The sequence below is a fragment of the Manihot esculenta genome, chromosome 11, assembly GCF_001659605.2.
Source record: "Manihot esculenta cultivar AM560-2 chromosome 11, M.esculenta_v8, whole genome shotgun sequence".
In the NCBI taxonomy this organism is placed as follows: Eukaryota; Viridiplantae; Streptophyta; class Magnoliopsida; order Malpighiales; family Euphorbiaceae; genus Manihot; species Manihot esculenta.
Window position 1 is genome coordinate 9,215,754 of NC_035171.2, and position 24,220 is coordinate 9,239,973.

The 24,220-nt window shown below is 33.6% G+C and overlaps 4 protein-coding genes across 13 annotated transcripts; all 4 read right to left on the bottom strand.

The window, feature by feature from the left end:
• Positions 1-275: 275 nt before the first annotated feature.
• LOC110626292 (metal transporter Nramp1-like) lies at positions 276-5,944 on the bottom strand. Of its 3 annotated transcripts, XM_043961625.1 has the most exons (8): positions 5,417-5,944; positions 5,167-5,237; positions 4,497-4,602; positions 2,943-3,116; positions 2,651-2,755; positions 2,184-2,315; positions 1,211-1,306; positions 276-752 (listed from the first exon to the last, which is right to left on the bottom strand). In XM_043961625.1, exons 1-8 carry the CDS (start codon positions 5,456-5,458, stop codon positions 405-407), a joined length of 1,074 nt encoding a protein of 357 aa, XP_043817560.1. In that variant the 5' UTR covers positions 5,459-5,944; the 3' UTR covers positions 276-404. The 3 variants fall into 3 exon arrangements, with proteins under 3 accessions (XP_043817560.1, XP_043817562.1, XP_043817561.1); XM_043961627.1 differs by lacking the exon at positions 5,167-5,237; XM_043961626.1 differs by lacking the exons at positions 5,167-5,237; positions 5,417-5,944 and adding an exon at positions 4,684-5,155.
• Positions 5,945-6,074: 130 nt separating this feature from the next.
• LOC110625574 (probable diphthine methyl ester synthase) lies at positions 6,075-12,164 on the bottom strand. Of its 7 annotated transcripts, none has more exons than XM_043961633.1 (9): positions 11,889-12,160; positions 11,572-11,759; positions 10,182-10,372; positions 8,955-9,134; positions 8,728-8,852; positions 8,360-8,589; positions 8,231-8,270; positions 8,023-8,114; positions 6,075-6,836 (listed from the first exon to the last, which is right to left on the bottom strand). In XM_043961633.1, exons 4-9 carry the CDS (start codon positions 9,102-9,104, stop codon positions 6,616-6,618), a joined length of 858 nt encoding a protein of 285 aa, XP_043817568.1. In that variant the 5' UTR covers positions 9,105-9,134; positions 10,182-10,372; positions 11,572-11,759; positions 11,889-12,160; the 3' UTR covers positions 6,075-6,615. The 7 variants fall into 7 exon arrangements, with proteins under 7 accessions (XP_043817568.1, XP_043817563.1, XP_043817565.1 ...); XM_043961628.1 differs by having other exon boundaries at positions 11,865-12,160; XM_043961630.1 differs by having other exon boundaries at positions 11,572-11,762; positions 11,865-12,160.
• Positions 9,611-14,141, bottom strand: LOC110625575 (gibberellin 20 oxidase 2). Its single transcript, XM_021771211.2, has 6 exons — positions 13,606-14,141; positions 13,180-13,501; positions 12,910-13,058; positions 11,572-11,762; positions 10,838-10,912; positions 9,611-9,642 (listed from the first exon to the last, which is right to left on the bottom strand). Exons 1-6 carry the CDS (start codon positions 14,139-14,141, stop codon positions 9,611-9,613), a joined length of 1,305 nt encoding a protein of 434 aa, XP_021626903.2.
• A 1,788-nt stretch (positions 14,142-15,929) lies between these two features.
• On the bottom strand, positions 15,930-24,220 carry LOC110626286 (metal transporter Nramp6). 2 transcript variants are annotated; one of them, XM_021772109.2, is made up of 14 exons: positions 24,079-24,220; positions 23,732-23,859; positions 21,382-21,460; positions 21,238-21,278; positions 20,672-20,750; positions 20,468-20,572; positions 20,091-20,200; positions 19,743-19,924; positions 19,571-19,640; positions 18,682-18,855; positions 18,404-18,508; positions 17,937-18,068; positions 16,951-17,046; positions 15,930-16,415 (listed from the first exon to the last, which is right to left on the bottom strand). In XM_021772109.2, the coding sequence occupies exons 2-14, from the start codon at positions 23,843-23,845 to the stop codon at positions 16,074-16,076; spliced, it is 1,629 nt and encodes a 542-aa protein (XP_021627801.1). In that variant the 5' UTR covers positions 23,846-23,859; positions 24,079-24,220; the 3' UTR covers positions 15,930-16,073. The 2 variants fall into 2 exon arrangements, with proteins under 2 accessions (XP_021627801.1, XP_021627800.1); XM_021772108.2 differs by having other exon boundaries at positions 24,017-24,181.

A 24,220-nucleotide genomic window follows, 5' to 3' on the forward strand; every position in this document is an offset into this window, starting at 1 on the left:
TAAATAAAATTTATAAAAAAAATATATTTTTTAAAATAATTAACTAATAAATTTTTTCATAAAATAAAAACTAAATTACTATTTTCTCTTTTTTTAACTAATTATTTTATTATACATTTTACAGTGTTAGTCAATGACCACAACCACTATTCCTTTTTTATAAAATACACAAAAGTCCAAGTCAAATTTGAAAAATAAAAGATTTTTATGGATTTTGAGGAACATCTGCAGAGTTCACCATCTACGGAGTGCTCAAAATGAAAGATGAAAACAAATGAATGAGAAAATAAAACAAAGCTTCCATTTATAGATCTTGAATGTCTTTCAACTTCTATTCATTAGAGAGAAACTGGGTTTCAGCTGCTGCTACAAAAACTTCTTATTTTACTATTCTAAATGCTATTTCAGTCACCTACCACTTCTTCTGTAGACCTTCTTTGAGGTAACTGCATCCGTACTATGTCTTCTCTTGGGAGGTTATGCATTGGCGTATCGCCCAACTCGTTAGACATCTGTCGACTTTCCGGTGTCGTTAGTGCCAAAAGATGAGTAGCTTCCTTGTTTTTACGGAACACCAAGTATGCAATTGCAGCCAAATACAATGCCATTGCTGAAAATCCAAATATTCCAAGAAAAACAACTTCTACCACTTCTAAATGGCCATGAAGAAGAATCTTGATGAAGCCAGTTGCAAGGTAGTATATATTTATTGCCATGATCAAGGAACCAATGATCCAAGTGATAGCTGAAATCTGCAGAAGAAGATAATATGACAAACCAGTGATAAAGAAACTTTTAAAAAATAATAGCAGTTTATCCAATTTTGATCAATGAAGCTCTGTAAAGAAACCTTTATATATATGCATTGGTTCCTGTTGAAAAATACTGGACTGACAAGTCCAACATTTCAATAATGTTCTTTACAGGATTTCTCACAGGATCCATTCATTTTGCAAGAAAAGAATTCAAAGGTCTTCTTATATAAGCATACATGATTTCAATTTCTTTTAAAATGAGATTTTTTTTAAATTAAATTTTTTTCATTCCAAACAAGAAAATCGATAAAAAAGAAATTAATTGAATTGAATTCTTGTACTATTTTTATTCCAAATGGTGGAGAAAGTATTCAGGCAAGCAATTTTATAGATTAATTGTCAAACAAAATGTATAAATGAATAACTGAAGAAGTATAGAGCAAACAACATTATACCACAGTTGAGTTGGCGTGCATCCCCATCTTGGTTTGGCAACTAGTGAACTTGAGGAGTGGAATGAGAGCAAAAGGAAGCTCAAATGATAGAATCATCTGCAAAAGAATAGAATTATTGCAACAACAAATTATTAAGAATACATCATGATCTCCACCAGATTTTTTTTTTTTGGGGGGTGGGGGTGGGGGGCAGGGGGAAGTAGGGTACGGCAGGATCAATGAGGGAACAGGCAATATAACTTTTGGTTATTTTTCCCAAGATAGAACTTCCTCCGGAGAAAAGCAAGTACTTTTAACAGGTTGCTCAGTGTTACTAAGCGTTGCAGAAAGTGAAAGACAGAGATCTTCAATAACAGATTGCAGCAAGAAGTCTAGCTTTACGTGAAGCCTAATTCTCCTAAACAGAAATTGCATTCAACCATAAGAAAGATCTATGTATATGATAAATCATAAGAACTTATGTTTTATTGCTTTCTATATTTGATTAGTTGGTAGAGATAATAACAGAATGACCATTAGCCATTAATAAGAACAGAGACGACATCAAAAAAAATATCGTAATAAGAATGTGCTTTCAGATTATCTGATACTTTCAAGTTACTGTAATGCAATCATTTTAAACTGACAACACTAGGTTAAAATTCCACCTGATGATCAATCAAAATGAAATTATATAAAACTCCTAAGGGCTAAGGTAAGAGTTCAAATTTCCTTCTATGCATATATCATCATAGAATCTCATAATTTTGCAAAACAAGAGAAATTCCACAAAATCATTGATAATCACAGGTAGTGCATTTTTGCCAAGTCAAGACAATAAACAATGCTATCTGCAGCAGTTAGAATATATTGCTGCAAACACCTCAGAGATGTTCATTCCCTGTAAATATTACTTGTGTAGATAATAAGATTGAAAGTTAAAGAACTGCACATTATTTTTAAGTGTAATAGCTTTAAGGTAAGCAATTCGTACAGATGCAATAATAATTAGCTTTCCAGCCCCAGAAGAGCCACCAATGAGTGCAACAATTAAGCTAGGGACAATTGCCAAGCATCGAGTTAGGAAATTCCTTATCCATGGTGTCAATCGTAGATTCAAGAAACCCTGAAATAAGAAATATAGTGAATATCATGTGAAAAAATATAACAAAGCAACCTCTAGCAATCAACTTAACTGAACAATTGCCTTCTTTTGGAAAACAAAGTTATTTATACTGAATTGTTAATAAGATCATTTGACTTAAATAGAAGAAAAGGTGCTCTGACCATTGGTTCTTGCAACATAACAAGATGAACTAAGAAAGGTTAAAATTTTCAACAGAAAGTAAGAATGCAACCATAAGCCTTAGTACTAAATGTAAAAGTAGCAGAAATAATGGCAAGCTGATTCACATACATTGACCTTAAGAAATAATAATTACACAAGTCATCACCAAGTACCTGCATGACATACTGCCCTGCGTAAGTTCCTGTTATGGTAGAACTCTGACCTGATGCCAACAAAGCAATTGCAAAAAGTTTTGAAGTCCAACTACCCAAAACATGCTATCAGAAAAAGAAAACAGAAAAAGAATCACCATCATGAAGCTGAACAAGGTCGGATAGTAAATTTACAAGGAACTGAAAAACCAAACTGTAGTATCCAGTATAAGAAGAGCATTATCTAGTACAAGAGCAAGTGTAGATAAGGAAATGTAATAAGATATTTGGAAAGGTTGGCTGGGTCACATACTCTAAGCAGAAAAGAAGCCTGGTTCAAGTCCAAGTCCTTGCATTTTGACTGATCTTCTGGATTTAAATTTGAGGAATTGCAAACAGCACCACTTACAGAAATAACGGCTCCATTAATGAAAAAGGCAATTGCGAGAGCGAAGGAACTTTCTATCAAGTAAAATCTACAAGCCTCCTGCAACAAAAATCGTTACCTCTGCCAATTTCTATGTGTAATAAATAGTCAATGTCATGCTTCAGGAAGGCATTTTGAGTGTTGAACTGTTAACATGTAGTGATGTCTTTATAAATTTAACATTGTTTGATTTGCCTTCAAGATATGCTAGGACAGCAACAGCAATTAAAAAACGTCTTTCCAGAAGGGTAGAGATACTTGGGGTGCACAATTATCAAAGTGATATAGATTCTTCCTAATGACAAGCGATGAGCTACTTTTCTCACATGGGTGTTTAAGTGTCTTGAAAATCTATGTGCATAGCATTATGTATGTATTAATACTTTCAGGCAGATATAAAATTACTAACCAAAAGGTTGATGGAGAGACAGTTCAAAATGTTATTATGTTGTTAACATCCTTGCCTACAAAGATAAGAAACTCCAAAAAATCCTCACATAAACTGATAAACAAACTTGTTCACTGAAGCATGCCTGTTAATGATTAAGAATAAAATTAATTTAGTCAAGGTCTTTACCTTGATACCACCATTGGATTGTGGAATTTTCCTAGAAAGCACAATTTCTAATATATTATATATACTGGAGAAAAACATATTCTCATTTTCCTAACGTTTCTCAATTCTTATTAGTAGCCATATTCAATTATCTCCAATGTCAAGTACCAAAACTGGACCACATACAGCAAAGTTTAAACAAATTAACAGATACCCCCAAATAGCTAGAAACTACCAGTGAATTCCTTTCTATTAAAAGTCTAGTCATATCCAATATAAAGCATCAAATAAGCTAGCACAGGAGTGCGATCAGAGAGCTAAGATGTCATGGATGAAACTATTACCAAAGGATTTACAAGTTTTAGATATTAGTGTGGACTTGGTGTCTAAAAAAGCTAATGACGAAAAAATGATACATATAGCCAACCCAAACTTGTTCAGAACTAAAGCTTTATTTTTATTGTTATTATTTTCTCACATTCCATATTAGATGCAATGTGAAAAGCCTATTCAATGTTACATCATTTACCTTGTCTTCTTCCAAAAAACTAAACAAATTGCATGTGAATTTGAACTGAAATTCCGCAAGTAAAGGATTATTGGTTCAAAATAGACCACTGAGGAATTTCCAATTATTTGTTGTTTCTTCCCAACCCCCGTTTCCAGTTGCTGCATTGCATGGTTTTCTTCTTCCCAGTTAATCAATATGAAGGAAAGCATGTTGAAGATTAAACCTCCTCAGTCAAAAGCACTTTCAGATGTCCATTCAAGAAAACTGAAAGTCCAGATGGTTCTCATGCATAAGGAAAACAGAAAGCAAATCTAAAAGAAAAGTGAATTATCAAGCATCTTGTTAGTCATCGTAAGTTCCAACAAGGGCTCACATTAACTGGCCAACAGAACTGGAAGTGATTCAGAAGCTGAAACCTCTCCATGTCGTATTCTCTCACACTGCAATCATTGTTAGACGCCATAAAATGAACTCCACCCCTGCAAAACAGATTTCATTATTATCTGTGTCCGTTGGAAAATAATTAATTGTGCTTGGACAATCTAAAATAATAAAACTACCTTATACTGTCATATATCTCAACAGCATTTATGGCATTATCATCATATGTGGTGCGGGCACAAAAGCTAATGCCTTCTTTATCTAAATTTCAATAAAAATCAATTGAGAAAACACCTAGATGTACTGCAGACACGCTTCCATAATTTGAAGTCAGCTTTTGTTCAAAATGATTTTGCTATAGATGATTCTTGCTGCATTGGATTTGACCTGTGGGAAGACATCGGGGTTTGTTCTTCTTTTTCCCTTTTTTTTTTTTCTCTCTTTTCTACTGAAACTTACATTTTATTCTTTATTGACCTTATTACTATGTATTCTGATAGTCTGCACTTACAGGCACAAACTAGGCATGAGACGGTTAAAGTCAAGGATTGTCCCATATATGAGCAATTATGCACAATATTTACAGATACATCAGCTGATGGAAAATATGCACAATCAAGTCATTTTGAAGGATTGGAAAAATCGATTGGAAATGATGGTACAGGCTTAAGTTCAAATCCTGCTGGTGAGTCCTCTCATCCTGAAAATCCATCTTCATCAAGGCCAGTGCAAGCTAGCAGATAAGATGATTAAGAATATATCAAACAAAAAGAGGAAACAGACAGAGCCTTCTTCTGATCAGAATAAGAAAGATCAAGAAATAAATGAAACTATGGCAGAGGCCTTGTTTGATATGGTGGCTGCTTCAAGGTGGAGAAAGGCTGCTCTAAAGCAAAATAATGAAAGATTTACCATAACTAATTGCATTAGAGCACCGGATGAGATGGGAGACATTGATCAACAGCTGTACTTTGCAGCTTTGGACCTGATTGAGGAGCCTAGCTTGAGAGAGAAGCTGGACCTGATTGAGGAGCCTAGCTTGAGAGAGACATTTATATCTATGAAAAGTTATCAGATTCGGTTGAATTGATTGCAGGGGAAGTGTGGTAAATCCACCATTTTCTTATAGGTCAAGGGAGACATTTTGCTTTTTTTAATCCCCAGAGGTGTAAACATCATCTTTAGTTACCATGATCTTATCTTTAGCAAACAAGGCCTTTTAAATCAGGGTGTTTAATGATCCAGCAGGTTCGCAATACCACAAACTAGGTCTATACGAGCATGCAAATTGAGATTTCGCATAGGCAATCAAAGTTTATAGTTGAAGTGATCTAAAACCTCATAATATTAATAATGTTATGAGGTAAATTTGGACATTTCCTCGTAATTTTATGAACAAATTAAGTTAGAGTTCCCTTTATGTCAAATATGAACTATCTAAAAGCAATTAAATCAAGCACCCTTTTCTCTCTCTTATTAATTTATATTTTTTAATGTCCAAGTGAATCATGATCATCTCTCTCGGAAGCTTTTGAACCCCAAAGTCTTAACAAATCAATATTGGAAGGAATTTCGATCGGAAACAGGCCAACAGTCTCAAAGATTTCTTAATTAAAGTCTAAGCCACCTTTGAAAGAGTAAAGATAATGAATGTATTACAAACCCAGCAAGAACTGATCCCTCAACCTAAGTGTGGCTACTCACTACCAGAAAAAACTGAGGGAAGCCATACAAATAAATCTTTCATGGTACAGTAGCTTTGATTGACATGCATACCGACGCACAGACTCTCTCCAGCTATAAATTTTGAGGATAAATATATATTTCTTTCTAAATGCACATAGGATATTGAGTGAATGTTGCATTACGTCTGGAGTGGAGGAGTTCGCTTGGCTCCTCATGCAAGCGAAAAATGGATCTCCTCTTCCTGCACAACTTTTCAACAGTAGTGGCCAGTAGAAAATGCAAATGAGGTACTTAATCCTCTCTCCACCAACAAGTTGTAAATGCACCATGCACATTAAACACTAAGCTGAATGAGATGCCGGGAAAATTTTCTTCTTCAACAAGACAAAATATCAGACACAAAACATATTTCTCTTAGAGAAACATTATACACTTCCATCATCTTTTTGGTGTGGACTCCCTCCTTCGAGTTTGTAAACGTCCAGCATTTCTTCTTCTAGGGGATGGGTCTTCCCCACAATTACAAGACAATGCAAGGGTGCTCCAAAATCAACTGCCAGCAGTTGCTTCATTGTTCCAGTAACTATCATTTGATCCTCACTTCCCAACCGAGCAAAGCCAACACATCTAGTATCTTCATTGTATGCTGCAAGGGAAGAATTGCAAACAGGCCGTGGTTAGAAACTTATTTGCACATCTTCATTTGGGGAAACAAATTGCTTTTAATTGCACATCTTCATTTGGGGAAACAAATTGCTTTTAATTAAGAAGCTTAAACGCCAAAATGGAGCACCTAAAGAAGGTTCAAAAGTTTAGCATCATCACAAAGTCTATCAGGGATAAGGAAAGTAGGCAGCCCAGTACGTGCATTTGATGCCTGGCAGAGTACAGGGACCTAAGATCTATATGAAGAGCCTACCCATGTAAAACACTCTAATTGCATACTTCCCACCAGAAAGTAACTAATTTAGCAGAGCATGACATCCATAAACAAAGAATTATGAGATTCTATTATTCTTGATCCTCTATTAACTTATTTGAACAAAGGAATGTAATTCAAAAATGGATAGCTTTTATCATGCCAAAATTGGTAGATACACAGATACGGAAAGCTCATTTCTATTTAAAGATTTGAGTCAATAGCCAAAAACGCGCAAGAAAGAGTTGCTCAAAGGTTAAAAGGCATAAGTTGAGGCTAGGAAGATAGTGTCATAGCCTAATAGGTTATAGAGAACAATATAATAGCAAACATCGAACATACTTTTTGTTGGAGGATAGCAAGTGCAGTCATTATATATCAGGTCAGGATCAATTCCACAAACCCTCTTCCCTAAGATTACCTTTCATTTTATAATGGTTGATTATGCAGCTTCAACCAACTCAATTGATACAACACTTTAGTGGACACTATAAAAGTAGAAGTCGTAAACATCAATCTATTTTAGTAAGATGGTTTTTTCCCTTTTCCCCTTTATCTGCAAGGCATGGGGTTGTTTCTAACTCATAGTTAATTGAATTCAATTGTTCCATAAACTGATGCCTCATATATAGACACAACTGCCACAGCAAGTACTCAAAAACACTTCTGCAACACTAAATAATAGAAATAAGAACAGAAATAGGATCAGCAAGCTTGGGGGAAAGGAAAAAAGAAAGAAAGGAATAAAGAAAGAAGGTCACAATTGTCAAATAAAGAGCTAAAGATTTAGCTTATGTAAAATAAAACACATGCGGAGGTTACAGATTGTTGTTCCGTGCAAAAATAGAAAGAATGCACAAAATACGTTGCAACATGAATGTGTAAAGATAGCAAAACACTTGCTGAGTCTCACCAGATTCCCCACGTCTTTCCTCAATCTCCAAGAGTTGCTCAATTGCAGTGTTTATAGTCATGTATCTAGGGGGTTCATACTTCTTCCTTCCTCTAAAAACAATTTGAAAGTGATGAGTTCATCAATAGTTATAGTTATCTGTAATGGAGAAAAAATTTATCTCCAAGGTAAAACTTAAAGGCTTTGATCCATAACCTTTAACACACACCTGGACAAGGATTCCCAAGAAGGTTCCTTTACTCTTATATCTGTAATGAAGAAAAGCAGATATTTGATCACTAAGATATCATACAAAATAGGCAACGGCAAAAGTAAATTTGTTAAATAACAGGCTCACCCAATAAACAAAGTGTATGCAATCCTAGTTCACGATTTCTTTTAATCTTTTCATAAAAGCTATCAGGTCTCCATGTATCAGTAAAAAAAGGGATGGAAACAGTCTCTCCATAGCAATATAACTGTAATCCACAAATCCCTACAGCATTCATCACAGAAGCATTGTGTACCACTTTGATATCAACACCCAATTCCTTTGCTCGAACAACAAGATCTGTATGTGTTGTAGCTCTGCATTCCAAATCAAATTATCCAGAGAAGAACAACTTCAAAATCAGAGCACGTACAAATATTAAAAACTGCAGTCAAATTATGCAATCAAAACGGAACAGCAAACAAAAATATAGTAAAATTCAAGAGACTACATACCCAAAAGGATCTCCAACAACAAGGAAAGCCACATCAGATGTACGAGCTGATGACAATATATCGTCAGCCTTCTCTTCTACCATCTCTCTATCAGCAATGGTAATTGGTTTCCCATATAAATTTTCCTTAAAAATCAAATTCAAAATCCACAAAGTAAATTTAGATATCAAAGGCATGAAACAATTATTAGATTATAAAAATAGAAACAGAGAGGTTCAAACAAGTACCAGAGTGGAAAGTCCATCAGTGGAGAGACCAAAAGAGAGGAGAGAAGTGTAAGCTTCCATGTACACCTTCTCACATTTCTGCACAGCTTCTAGGCCTCTTAATGTGATGTCCTTCTCATCTCCCAATCCTAGACCTATTATGTACAGCATCTCTTGCCTATCTGCTAAACCCTAGATACTCTGCAACAACGCCGAGAGCACAATATCTTCACTTCTCAGTTAAACAAGTACTCTTGCCGCCGAATTCTTCAAAGCATAAAATAGCTGAAACTCAAACTAGGGATGGCAACGGGTAGGGTACCCGCAAAATTGAGAGTACCCAAACCCGAACCCGATTATATGTAAAATTTCCGAACCCGTCCCAAACCCGATTAGTATTTTAATTTTAATACCCGCACCCATTCCAAATCCGTTTAACAATACCCGCGCAATACTACCCGAACCCCATTTTTTTACTTCAATTCAATGGCAAAAAATTTAAAGATTTGATATTATAACCCAAATACCAAACCTGAATTAGGAAATTTAAATATACTTAAACAAAATAAATATATTACAAATTCATCATAACACAACCATTAATAAATTATCTATCAAACATAAAATTTTGAACAAATGAAATGTTTTAGAAGTTCATTAAATTACATTGTTCCATTTCAATTTCCAATATCAAATTGTTCTCGAAAACCTTCAAAAAAACAAATACAGAAAACATAGATTGTAAATCAATTCCGAGAACTTAGCAATTTCACAAGAACTATATGTAAGATATGCACAAACCAGCAGTAGAATCAATGACAGGAACCAGGAACCAGGAACCAGATGGATTACATAGAGGGTACTTAGGATTTATAATCTCTTCACTACATCAAATATCATTCTGGTAAATTAACACATATTTTTCTTAATCAGCATGGAATCTGATAGTGTTAACATATTTTAACAGCAACTAAAAAGATCTTGATTATCAGATTAACAGTAACCAAATAGTAAATAATCAGATAATCTTTAATAGCAACTTTTAGTCCATAAATCAGATTAATAGTCCATAAATTCTAAAAATCAACAGTGTTACAATAACCAAATAGCAAATAATCAGATTTTTTACCAGTATCCAAATAATCAGATTAATAGTCCATAAATTCTAAAAATCTTTAATAGCAACTAAAAATTCTTTAACAGCATGCACATAAAAGATCTTGATTATCAAAAAATTTGATTGCAAACCTGAAGAGAGTTCCAGTCAAAGGAGATGTCGCCGATGCCGATTGGGGAGAGGCAAGGGTTGTCTCCGACAGTCGTCTCGTCAGTGAAGTGGGGGAGAGAAGCGTAAATTGGAAAGAGTAGATGTCACCGACTGGGGAGAGAGAAGGAGATGTTGCCGATGCTGACAGAGGAGAGGGAAGAGTTGTCTCCGACTGGAAAGTGGGAGATGTCGCTAGGGGTGAGCATTCGGTCGGTTCGATTCAAAACCGAACCAAACCGAAAACCGAATTGTAGTATTTTACACAAACCAAACCGAATAAGAGGAATAACTGAATCGAATCGAACCGATTTGGTTCGGTTCGGTTCGATCGGTTTGAACCGATTTTTAAACTTTTTTTTTCACATTCATTCAAAAATTCTATTGAAATATTTTAATTTTAACTTTTACAAATAAAAAATCAATAATAGTCATAAAACAATATATATATGTTCTGACTAGTCTAGTGCACATGTTTTGCATGCAAATTTTTCTGCAAGGCCAGCATTAGAGTCAAACTAATAAGAGAACCTTCATTTGGTTCTGTTTTGAGCACAAAAATTTACTATTGGTTTATGATTTTTGTTAAGAGGAAGCCAATAAGAGAACCTTCATGGTATATGAGTGTTTGCTTTGATACCAGATTTATGAAGAACCACAACAAATAATAAAACAATGCTCTTAATCTGATTTGACTCTGAATAATCCAAAATATCTAATGACAAACAGCACCAACAAAGTTAAATACCAAAAATAAACTAAATACTTTAAATACCCAAACTAACCAAATAAACTACTATAAATTTCTTCCTAAGATTCAGAAGCCTAAACTCTTTAACAAAGAGTGTAGCACCACCAGGTTAGAGAAGGAGCTAAAACATAATGCTTCAATTCTGCTCTTGCCTCCATTAGTATTTCCTTTTACACGAAAGATAACCCACTTTAGAATATAACACAGTTAGCACAAAAAGTAAGTTCCAAATTAGCTCTTAGTTACAGTTTATGCTATAAGTCCACCCAAGTACTGTAAAAAATAAATAAGAAAGCTATTGATCATTGATCAGTGAATGAGCCAAGTTCACAGTTCATTTACTTTCCATGGGCAGTTTCTCCAGAAAGCATGACCGCATCAGAAGAATTTGAAAGGAATTAAGGAGATTTTTAGTAACAAGTATAAAGTCTCTTTTCTTAGCTGTGTTAATTTTGTCTTAGCATGCAGTCTATATTGTTTGTAGTGTTAGGACATTTAATAAGATACCTCAAACAAGAAAGTTACACAACCAACACTTTTCTCAATAGTGACTCAATACTCTTTATAAAAAAACACTTTTCTCAATAGTGACTCAATACTCTTTATAAAAAAAATTTACTTACCTTTTACAGTTGCTGATGAGGACTGAGGACTGAGAACTGAGGAAGACTGAGGGCTGAGGAAGACAGAGGATTGAGGACAACCAAGTTGCTGACGGCGCAGAGAGCCGATGGACTGGAGAGCGACGACCGACGATTGCGTGGAGAGCGACGACCGACGCCGACGATTGTGTGGAGGCCGCGAAGAGGCTCTTCTTGCATGCAACACATCAGAAAGCGAAAAAAATGTCAACAACACAAAGAAGCAAGTACTGGGAGAGAGGATTTGGGTTAGAAGCTAGAGAAATTGAAAAAACCTTGGGAGAAAACTACAAATCCACCAGTGACAGAGAGACTAGAGAGCGACAGTGAGGTGAGGAGGAGTCGGCGTTGCTAACTAAGTCGCGCATCCGCAACGTAGTGAAGATCGATGACCCGAGTTAGCCGCGATGGTTAATCGGTCGATGTCGGGAGGAGAGTGGAGGTTGGTTGGACGGTGGACAGTGGACCCGCTGGAAGTGGTGGAGCTCAGTGCTCAGAGAGAGGCTTGTGTGACGTGAGGCGGCGTGGAAGGCAAATAAGGGTACATTTCAAAAACGATTCGCAGTATAGGTGATTTTGGTTCGTTTCAATTTTGATTGAAAATATTTATAAATTTATACATATATTTTTATTTAAAAATTAAAATTTAAATATTTTTTTAAAATATTAAATTTTTTAAATAAAAATTATTATTGAATAATATTTTTTATATAAATTATTAATTAAAATATATAAAAATAAATGAATTTAAATTTTATTCAAATAATAATAATAATAATAATAGAGTTTAAAATAAATAAGATAATTAAAATTAATTTTTAATAAAATTCTAAACGAATTCGAATTTCTAAAATAAATAAATAGAGTTTGGATTCGAATCCGTATAATTTAATTTTTGCAACTACTCCACCCCTTTACCTCCCTACGGCATCTCTCATGTCCATGTTGCTTAGCTAATTAGCTTTTCTCGTAATAATCCAATTGAGACCAATCACACAGAATCCTTTCTGAATTAAAATATAAAAGTAAAAGAAGTTAATTTTTAAATATTTCTTCTTACTATTTGCTTCTTTTATTTATATTATATTGCAAATATTCTCTCCAACTTTCGGACAATAAAACCTAATCACAGACCAGCTGGCCTTTTTTTTTGGTGTTTATATTGCCATTTTCCTTTAGACCAGCAGCAAATCCCACTCTCAGCTTCAAGTATTCTTCTGTAGCACCCAGCTACCGAAGACATCTAGGGTATTCATGTCGGCCCTGTAATATGTTTGAGTAAATTCTAGCAGCTCCGACCATGTGAAGTCTGGGTACAACCTTGGATTGTTGGAGTCGATCAAGTTATTCGGCAGTTTCACCACCTTGTCCATGTTTGGACACAGAAAGAAAGCAATGGATTTCCTAACTGTTTTATTGTTTAACACTGCTCTGTGCAAGCAACTCCTGAAAATGCCATTTGATAGGGCCTGAAACACAACAAGTTTATTCAATTGTTGGTAACAGCAACTAGGGTTACCAAATAGGTTTAGCTCAACCCATTTTCAACCATAGAAAATTGATACGCAGAGAGTCTAGTGATGATCTTACCATGAATGTGTCGGCGATATTGACAACAAAAGCTTGAGGATCGGGCCGAACGAAATGCCATTTCTCATCAACTAACACTTGGAGGCCACCAACTTCATCCTGATGAAGGATTGTTAAGGAGGTAGGGTCACAGTGAGGCCCAGTTCCGAGAGTTAAATGAGGTTGCTGGCAGGGAGGATAGTTATTTAATCTCATTATGGAATCATTTCCCTTAAAGAATTCTTTAAAGTATTCCCGGCCAGCACCTAGACTGAATCCCAAAAGCTCCATAATCTTGAGGGCTAGAGTGTTCATGGCTTCACAGTATTCTTGATACACCTTTCTATTAAAAAGTGAGGACAAAAGCCTTGTTATCAACCCCAAAAAAAGAAATTTGCATACAATATATACTATTTAGTTTGTAATAAAATGATTCACTGTTCTTACCCAAAATCTTCAAATTCTTCTCCCATGACGTTGAAGAAATATTCTTGGACAATGTTGGACAACTGATCATCATCAGAGTATCGAAAAGAGAGAGTTTCTTTCCACGGAAGTTTGGAAGAGAACCTGCCAGTGAAGCTACTAGTATATCCACAGTGTTCTCCTAACTTTCTCTGAGCTCTTTGCTTCTCCGCTGGTGACAAACCAAAGAACTTGTCCATATACTCATGAGCTTTAGCTATAAGTCCCGAATCAACACCATGATTAACAATTAGAAAGAAGCCATGCTTCCTGCATGCCTCATTAATGAGCTGAAAAGCTTTTGAGACAGCAGAAGGGTCTCCGGACAGAAAGCTTCCCAAGTCAATGGGAGGAATTACAAGTTCCGGGGACTCGAGGCAGGACTTCTCATGTTCAGGCCAAATGAACTCAGAAGGTACGTTGGTTTGATGTTGAATAATGGAGGCATCGAAAACAACAGGTTCTTGTTTTTCAATTTTTGGAATTGCCATGTTTAACGTGCAGCTATCAATGGACATTTTGCGTGAATTTGTCGATGGAGGAGAGATGAAGTTGGCTCAGCGAGAGGGAAGAGAGTGAAGAGAAAAGCCAAGGCCGTTCTTTGGAAAATATTGGAATGTTATTATTTTCACTACTGTTGCTACTCCTATTTATATTCTGTCTCTTAATTTTCATATTTCTGAGATTTATCAGAAAGATATATTCTTCTAAATATTTCATTTTTCCTTTATTAGGCAATTTATGCTCTATTAGGAATCAAAATCACATTGCAGGTAAAGGAAAAACAGAAACAAAATCATATTAGAAAAAAAAAATCACTCAACTTTCCAAATATATTCTCCCAAAAAATTTTAAAAAAGAATCATATCATTTTTCTAAAAAATTAATCATAATTTTACATAATGTAATATTTTTTTAATTAGTTAAATATATAAATAAAAGATGTGTATAAGATTTTTAGATAAAACAACTAGGATTATAAAAAGAAGAGCATCTACTTCGAAAATTCATAAATAAGAATAAAAACAAATCGGGTAGTTTCGGATACCCGATTCGACTAAATCCTAATAAGAAGGATTTAAATTGTTATAATTGGATTTAAATTTAAAAAAAATAGATATCCACTATTTCAATCCGTTTATATAAATAATTAATTTAATATATAATTAATTTAATATAAAAAATATATTTTATATTTTAAATGAAAATTATTAATAAAAAATATTAATGAAAAATATTTTTTATATAAATTATTAATTAAAATATATAAGAATAAACGGATTTGAATTTTATTCGAATAATAATAATTGGGTTTGGGATAGGTTTAGATAATTTAAAATAATTTTTAATCGAATTTGAAACGAATTTGAATATTGTTAATATAAATCGAATTTGAATTTAAATAGTTTAATTTTCACGGCTTACATGTTTGATCATAAAAACTAAGTTGTAATTTTATTCTTTGATAGAGGTAGACTTGAAAAATAAGGTGAGGAAATTAGAAGAAAAAAGAAATTATATGGATTAGCCTTTTTTGGTAAAAAAAGGTTATTTGATTTGTGATTTTTTTTAAAGAAAAATACACATGCTTTCTCTTTGTTAGCAAAAACTAGGTTTTTACACTAAAACCTTTACATATCACTGCACAATATTATTTAATCCTTGAATTTTTCAGTAAAATTAAATAAGAAAATTTTATTCAAATAATAAAATAATTTAATCCTTAAATAAGAAAATTAAATTATTTAATCTTTAAATTTTATTAAATTAAATAAAGGAGAGAAAAGTTGAACAGAAAAAGGGTATTTGAGCTTAAATAAGAGCAACATGTTGCATTTAAATTCTTAATTCAATTTTCATTTTATTTTTTTTTATAAATATTGAAATTTATAACATGGGATATTAATTTGTATAAAAAAATATAAAAGACTTCTTTATAAATAATTATAATATTTAAAGAATAATTTATAAAAATATATACATTAAATTGTAATTAAAAATATAAAGATTAAATTAAGGGATTACATTGCTAATAAAACAAAAATTTTGGAAGTAAATTTTAATTGATTCTTATTTAAAAATTATTTTAATAAAATATTTAAGCATTCATTTTTTTATTTTTTTAGAGTGTCAGTCAATGACCACAACCACTATTCCTCTTTTTATAAAATACACAAAAGTCCAAGCTGAATTTGAAAAATAAAAGATTGTTATGGATTTTGAGGAACATCTGCAGAATTCACCATCTACGGGGAGTGCTCACTAAAGCTCAAAAATGGCAAAAATAAAAGATGAAACAAAATGAATGAGAAAATAAAGCAAAGCTTCCATTTATAGATCTTGAAGGTCTTTCAACTTCTATTCATTAGAGAGAAACTGGGTTTCAGCTGCTGCTAGAAAAACTTACTTATTTTACTATTCTAAATGCTATTTCAGTCACCTACCACTTATCAGTCCACTTCTTCTGTAGACCTTCTTTGAGGTAACTGCATCCGTACTATGTCTTCTCTTGGGAGGTTATGCATTGGCGTATCGCCCAACTCGTTAGACATCTGTCGACTTTCCGGTGTCGTTAGTGCCAAAAGATGAGTAGCTTCCTTGTTTTTACGGAAGACCAAGTATGCAATTGAAGCCAAATACAATGCCATTGCTGAAAATCCAAATATTCCAAGAAAAACAACTTCTACCACTTTTAAATGGCCATGAAGAAGAATCTTGATGAAGCCAATTGCAAGGTAGTATATATTTATTGCCATGATCAAGGAACCAATGATCCAAGTGATAGCTGAAATCTGTAGAAGAAGATAATATGACAAACCAGTGATAAAGAAACGTAAAAAAGCAGAAATAATAGTTGAAATTTAATGATTTATGTTGCAGTAACAATCTCCAGGCATACTTTTAAAAAATAATAGCAGTTTATCCAATTTTGATCAATGAAGCTCTATAAAGAAACCTTTATATGCATTGGTTCCTGTTGAAAAATACTGGACTGACAAGTCCAACATTTCAATAATGTTCTTTACAGGATTTTTCACAGGATCCATTCATTTTGCAAGAAAAGAATTCAAAGGTCTTCTTACATAAGCATACATGATTTCAATTTCTTTTAAAATGAGGTTTTTTTTTTTTAAATTAAAAAGGAATTAAATTTTTTGCATTCCAAACAAGAAAATCAATAAAAAAGAAATTAATTGAATTGAATTCTTGTACTATTTTTATTCCAAATGGTGGGGAAAGTATTCAGGCAAGCAATTTTATAGATTAATTGTCAAACAAAATGTATAAATGAATAACTGAAGAAGTATAGAGCAAACAACATTATACCACAGTTGAGTTGGCGTGCATCCCCATCTTGGTTTGGCAACTAGTGAACTTGAGGAGTGGAATGAGAGCAAAAGGAAGCTCAAATGATAGAATCATCTGCAAAAGAATAGAATTATTGCAACAACAAATTATTAAGAATACATGATGATCTCCACCAGATTTTTTTTTGGGGGGTTGGGGGCCAGGGGGAAGTAGGGTACGGCAGGGTCAATGAGGGAACAGGCAATATAACTTTTGGTTATTTTTCCCAAGATAGAACTTCCTCCGGAGAAAAAGCAAGTGCTATGATTCCTTTTAACAGGTTGCTCAGTGTTACTAAGCATTCCAGAAAGTGAAAGACAGAGATCTTCAATGACAGATTGCAGCAAGAAGTCTAGCTTTACGTGAAGCCTAATTCTCCTAAACAGAAATTGCATTCAACCATAAGAAAGAACTATGTATATGATAAATCGTAAGAACTGATGTTTTATTGCTTTCTATATTTGATTAGTTGGTAGAGATAATAACAGAATGACCAGTAGCCATTAATAAGAACAGAGACAACATAAAAAAAAAATATCGTAATAAAAATGTGCTTTAAGATTATCTGATACTTTCAAGTTACTGTAATGCAATCATTTTAAACTGGCAACACTAGGTTAAAATTCCACCTGATGATCAATCAAAATGAAATTATATAAAACTCCTAAGGGCTAAGGTAAGAGTTCAAATTTTATGATGCACCCATCTATGCATATATCATCATAGAATCTCATAATTTTGCAAAACAAGAGAAATTCCACAAAATCATTGATAATCACAGGTAGTGCATTTTTGCCAAGTCAAGACAATAAACAATGCTATCTGCAGCAGTTAGAATATATTGCTGCAAACACCTCAGAGATGTTCATTCCCTGTAAATATTACTTGTGTAGATAATATGATTGAAAGTTAAAGAACTGCACATTATTTTTAAGTGTAATAGCTTTAAGGTAAGCAATTCGTACAGATGCAATAATAATTAGCTTTCCAGCCCCAGAAGAGCCACCAATGAGTGCAACAATTAAGCTAGGGACAATTGCCAAGCATCGAGTTAGGAAATTCCTTATCCATGGTGTCAATCGTAGATTCAAGAAACCCTGAAATAAGAAATATAGTGAATATCATGTGAAAAAATATAACAGAGCAACCTCTAGCAATCAACTTAACTGAACAATTGCCTTCTTTTGGAAAACAAAGTTATTTATACTGAATTGTTAATAAGATCATTTGACTTAAATAGAAGAAAAGGTGTTCTGACCATTGTTTCTTGCAACATAACAAGATGAACTAAGAAAGGTTAAAATTTTCAACAGAAAGTAAGAATGCAACCATAAGCCTTAGTACTAAATGTAAAAGTAGCAGAAATAATGGCAAGCTGATTCACATACATTGACCTTAAGAAATAATAATTACACAAGTCATCACCAAGTACCTGCATGACATACTGCCCTGCGTAAGTTCCTGTTATGGTAGAACTCTGACCTGATGCCAACAAAGCAATTGCAAAAAGTTTTGAACTCCAACTACCCAAAACATGCTATCAGAAAAAGAATCACCATCATGAAGCTGAACAAGGTCAAATAGTAAATTTACAAGGAACTGAAAAACCAAACTGTAGTATCCAGTATAAGAAGAGCATTATCTAGTACAAGAGCAAGTGTAGATAAGGAAATGTAATAAGATATTTGGAAAGGTTGCTGGGTCACATACTCTAAGCAGAAAAGAAGCCTGGTTCAAGTCCAAGTCCTTGCATTTTGACTGATCTTCTGGATTTAAATTTGAGGAATTGCAAACAGCACCACTTACAGAAATAACGGCTACATTAATGAAAAAGGCAATTGCGAGAGCGAAGGAACTTTCTATCAAGTAAAATCTACAAGCCTCCTGCAACAAAAATCGTTACCTCTGCCAATTTCTATGTGTAATAAATAGTCAATGTCATGTTTCAGGAAGGCATTTTGAGTGTTAAACTGTTAACATGTAGTGACTGATGTCGTTATAAATTTAACATTGTTTGATTTGCCTTCAAGATATGCTAGGACAGCAACAGCAATTAAAAAACGCCTTTCCAGAAGGGTAGAGATACTTGGGGTGCACAATTATCAAAGTAATACAGATTCTATTTTTTTTTTCAATGGAAAATCCTTCCTAATGTCAAGCTATGAGCTACTTTTCTAGCATGGGTGTTTAAGTGTCTTGAAAATCTATGTGCATAGCATTATGTATTAATACTTTCAGGCAGATATAAAATTACTAACCAAAAGGTTGATGGAGAGACAGTTCAAAATGTTATTATGTTGTTAACATCCTTGCCTACAAAGATAAGAAACTCCAAAAAATCCATCCACCAGCAGAAAATGTTAAAATATATTGCATGTAAATATAATTTTCCAAAGAGGTGCATGAAAATGGTCATCCTTAACCACTTTTAACATTAAAGCACATTTCTGACACTTTTACTATACCTCCTTACAAATATGTGCATAACTTTTTTAGGTACACCACACAGAAATCCTCACATAAACTGATAAACAAACTTGTTCACTGAAGCATGCCTGTTAATGATTAAGATTAAAATTAATTTAGTCAAGGTCTTTACCTTGATACCACCATTGGATTGTGGAATTTTCCTAGAAAGCACCAATGCTGAATGAAGGAAGAGATTGTGCCTGCATGAGGGCAACCAAATCCAGTAAAGATAATTTTCTTTTTTTTTTCTCAAATGGAGGGAAGTATTCATAGTCAGAGATATAACTGAATAAGACACCTACGGCATAACCATGGCACCAAGAAGTGAAATTGCAAGGCCAGTAGCACCCTGTCCCTTGAGTTGTGGAACAAAAAGCCCGTAGAGAACTTCAGAAGCAGAGGGTTTTGCATAGCCAAGCTCCACAAGAAAGCATGCAGCAATTGTAGAAACAAGAAAAGCAATAAAGAATTCAAGCTTCCGGACCTGTAAGGAGAAATTACAAGTGGTTAAGCTGATTGACGCATCATAATTGGATGCTTGTCAAAGCCTCATGTATTCCGAGTAAAAATTATTTTAGAAAAAGGAAACAAATATATTTTTCTTAATCTTAATAGTTCAAGATAAATTGAATGGGAAGAAAACAATGTACCCCATATTGCTGTAGTGCTAGAAGAACCAACGTACTAAGCCCAGTAAGAAGAACACCAATCCACACTGGAATTTTGAAGAGCATGTTCAATGCAAAGGCTGTACCAATTACTGAAAAAGAAAGGAATATAATTCAGTGCAGAGTGAAGAAAAACATATAGGACAAAAATTAGCAGACAAGAGACATGTTATACAATAGAATGCATCGCTAGTTTGCCATATCTTCTTAAAATTGAGTATACATGTAAGGATGCCCAAAAGTACACGCATATATAAATATTATTTTGAAATATCAAAATTCAGTTGGTAAGCTATTAGCAATAATTTGACTATACATGTATTTGATAAGATAATTAAGCAAATTACAAAAACACTTACCTTCAGGAATATCACACGCAACAATAGCAATTTCAGCAAGAATCCAGAGGATGAAGTTTGGCACCCTAGGATATTCAGCCTTACAGTGTTCTGCTAAATGCTTTCCTTCAATTTCAAATTATTAAAAAAGAGGGAATTAGGCAATTAATACTGGTATCCTAGGAGAAAGTAAGTACTAGATTTGCAGATTTAGACGCTGCATACCAGTGACAACCCCCAAATTGGCTGCTAGAGATTGTATAAGAAGAGCAGCACATGAGGCCACTAATATGATCCAAAGTAACTGGAAAAAAATACATACATACATATATATATATGTAAGAAGCCTTCAGGAAAAGTAATTCTGCATGTTGAATTACAGTGTGATAATTAAAATAAGAAAAGAAGACTTAGCTTCTGCATGAAGGGAATTAATATTACATTTTTGGCCCCTAGGTTATTGTTATGAAATGCAAATGGATCTAGAAACTCCAGGTTGCCTATCTAGGTGCATCCTACAAGGCTATGATATACTAACACTAGGCCAAACAATATTATCTTCAGTCTGTTGCTTTTAGTTGGCTACTAAGAAGATTCTGCAAAAAAAAGAGTAACATGTTCATTGTTGGACACTAATAAAAAAAGGCCAAATTGAATTATATAGAATTCAAAATATTTCTTTTTTGGAAACTATGATGACCATGACCAGATTCATGGATCCACTCCGGTATAGAAACCTGAGAAGAGGGAATGAACAAAATACTGCTGCATTGAAAAGAAAATGAATGTACCTCGTACTTGTATTCTGCTCCTGACTGCAGGTCAGTTTCAACTGCAGGTTTACAAAGAACATTTAGTGTATGTAATTATTAGTGGCTATGTTAAAAATACTTAAAATGTGGCAGCCAAAACAAACAAAGAAATTCTGGGCTTACAATTTCCAGGGTCGATATATGCAATAGAAACAAGGAACCCCGGACCTATATATGCAAACAGGTTCTTCCAGCTTGTCTTCTGCATAAACAAAGTGAAAATGCCATTCCATCAACTATTTCCTCTTCAAAATCAAATTCTATGCAGAGATAATGCAACAAAGAACAGGCTCACCATCTATAAATGCAAGTTTTGCATAAAAATGCCATAAAACAATCACAAAATCAATAAAAGACTGGAAAGCTGCGAGCCAATGGAACCAAAGGTGCAAACGGTGTTTAAAAAAGAATGATAATATTCGGGCACAATGATGAGACTTTTCTAGCCGAAGGGTCAATAAATCATACAACACGTTGATGTTATAAAGTGAAGACATTCAAAATATCGGTCAATGATTAATCGAACCAGCTCTCCCATATAAGATGAACCAAATTAAAGGAACACCAATAAAATATTCCATAATTTGTAACTCCAGATCAGCAAACTAACCTTCTCTAGAGACATTTTTCTTTTCTTTTCTTTTTTCTCTTTTTCGTAGGGTGAGTGAAGGGAGGTAACTTTCACTTCCTACTTAAAAAACTAAAATAAAAAAAAATCATTATATTTATGTGAGAACTTTTATGTGATATAAGGCTCCATTTGCTTGTGGAAAATAACTTATATTTCGAAAATATTTTCTATGAAAAATGTTTTCCGTGGAAAATATTTTCCAATAAAATAACTTATTTTCTATTATTTAATTTTAATATAAAAAGTCAAATATATTAACAGATTTATATATAGAGGTCTTAATAAGATTCTCAAAATGTGAAAAATGATTTCCTCTAGAGACATTAAAGGAACACCAATATTTTTCATCGACTAAATTTTTTGAGTGTCTAGAGCCCCAAATGTCAGAAAATATGGAAAATATTTTTCGTAAAACAAATGGAGCCTAAATGAGAAAATTAAAAATTACTCCTGCCTGAAATGCTTATATGCCTGTTTTGTATCTTATCTGCATACATCCTTTACCCACTTATCATACTTTTCACTGAACACTTGTAGTTTTCCATAAAGGTAATTAGTAACAGCATAGTATATTAAAAGAAAAGAAAAAAGATATCCTTTGTTGACAAGTTATTTATACTGATATTGGAAGAGAAAAGATACTGAAGAACATTACTTATTTTTTGACCTTCATTAGCTTTTTTTTTTTCTAATGAAATTCTCCAATCTATCAGTCCAATGGTTTTTCAAAAGCTTTAGTCATGTCATACAAATACCTCTATTGCTAACCCATTCTAGTTTTTGCGAAGCGGACACATACTCATGGATAAAAATGACATCATGCCTCAGCTTAAGTCTTCTTTATCTCAAATGTATGCATTACTTATTAATGAATATATGATGTCAGTCAGTCTGCAAGCATTTTCTGAGACTAATTTCAGTAATACTTGTACAAGGTAATCTATAATATCTGAGAGACAACATTGAAGTTTTTGGGTGTATTACAGAGGCAAGCCTGTAGTTTTAAAAGGACTTATAGGTGGATACAATCTTGTCAAACAGTCCTCATGATAGAACACAACTACAATTATGAATATAAAATACAATCCTTCGTTTGATTTGAATTTCCCAAAATTATGTAGCAAGAGATATTTTGCCTCTTCAGTCTATCACAGTCTTACTGATATCAGTCTGCTAAAAAATAAGACATAAGAAAAAAAATTATTACAAATTTTAATTTTTTTTAATTTATATATATATATACTTTTATATGCATATATAAAAGATGAAGAGCATGAATGCCACTTGAATTGAACCCTTTTGGATAAAATACATATTTTATCAAAATTCTTAGAAGTAAGAATTAGGCCTTAAAATAAGAAAACCCATCTCCGAAATTTTGCAATTAGATTACCATAGTTGAATTTATCAACCGTTATGTCTAATTCGTCTCTCACTTGATCAAATCAAATATGAAGAGGGACATAATTGGAGTTCCACTTAAATTACAGGACAAAAACGGAAGACGCCAAAGACGACTTTTATGTCACTGTATTGAAATGAAGTAATCAACAGAAATATTTGAACCAGACAGGTAACTTGCCTTATTTAATTGGCAAAAGAAGCCAAAACTTTTTTCGATTCTTACTGATAGCAGAAGAATCCAAAACTGCCTGTTAAACTTGATTAATTACAGAACCCAAATAAACACATTTGGACTCTTTCTCTATGCGTAGTCATGAACACAATACAGACTGAGGCCTTAATACAAACAAATGGAGGTCATCCAAACAAAAAATAACTATTCTTGGAAAATTTAAAACAGAAAATTAAAAAAATAGAAATTTAAGTTTAAGAAATTACGTCCGGAACGACAATTCTATCAGTATCTGAATTGTCAATGAGGGGTGCACGGGAAAAGCTCCGATTACCAGAGCTGACAATGAACTGTGGCTGCACAGACGTGGAACCCGTCATAGCTTTCTCTTTCCCTGTTATTCAAAAGGGGAAAAGAAAATATCAAAGAAAGCTATGAGATGAGAAACGATTACCATTAAATCCAAACACAAAAAACAAATTCATGAGCAGAGTTCCCAATTTGCAGATTAAAAAAAGCAAAAGAGATGAAACCCAGAAAATGAAAATGACCAGAAAGAGAAATAGAAACGATTTGCATGGCTGTGAAAAGGAGCAAAAAGGCAGAGATGAACCTCAGTTGCAAGAAACGGAAATAAAGGAGCAGACTTTTGTGAAGTACTCTGAAATGCTCTCTTTCCGAGTCTTTTAAGGTGGCTACCATCTGATATCTCTCTGGAAAATCTAACACGTATGCCTTTTCAGTTTGCTAGTAAA

What these genes read in the sequence shown, in the direction of transcription:
- LOC110626292 (XM_043961625.1), bottom strand. Translation starts at nt 5,458, where the DNA reads ATGTCTCCCATCTCATCCGGTGCTCTAATGCAATTAGTTATG. An exon ending in AGGCTTCTTTTCTGCTTAGA is followed by an intron (nt 2,756 to 2,942) that starts GTATGTGACCCA and finishes TTTTTCTGATAG; the next exon opens with CATGTTTTGGGTAGTTGGAC. An exon ending in AGCTAATTATTATTGCATCT is followed by an intron (nt 1,307 to 2,183) that starts GTACGAATTGCT and finishes ATTCTTTTGCAG; the next exon opens with ATGATTCTATCATTTGAGCT.
- LOC110625574 (XM_043961629.1), bottom strand. Translation starts at nt 9,104, where the DNA reads ATGCTGTACATAATAGGTCTAGGATTGGGAGATGAGAAGGACATCACA. An exon ending in CTGATGGACTTTCCACTCTG is followed by an intron (nt 8,853 to 8,954) that starts GTACTTGTTTGA and finishes TTGATTTTTAAG; the next exon opens with GAAAATTTATATGGGAAACC. An exon ending in GTTGTTGGAGATCCTTTTGG is followed by an intron (nt 8,590 to 8,727) that starts GTATGTAGTCTC and finishes TTTGGAATGCAG; the next exon opens with AGCTACAACACATACAGATC.
- LOC110625575 (XM_021771211.2), bottom strand. Translation starts at nt 14,141, where the DNA reads ATGTCCATTGATAGCTGCACGTTAAACATGGCAATTCCAAAAATTGAA. An exon ending in ATCGACTCCAACAATCCAAG is followed by an intron (nt 11,763 to 12,909) that starts GTTGTACCCAGA and finishes GTTGCATGCAAG; the next exon opens with AAGAGCCTCTTCGCGGCCTC. An exon ending in CTCATCAGCAACTGTAAAAG is followed by an intron (nt 10,913 to 11,571) that starts GTAAGTAAATTT and finishes GTTTGTCATTAG; the next exon opens with ATATTTTGGATTATTCAGAG.
- LOC110626286 (XM_021772108.2), bottom strand. Translation starts at nt 24,167, where the DNA reads ATGGTAGCCACCTTAAAAGACTCGGAAAGAGAGCATTTCAGAGTACTT. An exon ending in CAATTTGGGGGTTGTCACTG is followed by an intron (nt 20,573 to 20,671) that starts GTATGCAGCGTC and finishes TTGAAATTGAAG; the next exon opens with GAAAGCATTTAGCAGAACAC. An exon ending in TGCGTGTGATATTCCTGAAG is followed by an intron (nt 20,201 to 20,467) that starts GTAAGTGTTTTT and finishes TTTCTTTTTCAG; the next exon opens with TAATTGGTACAGCCTTTGCA.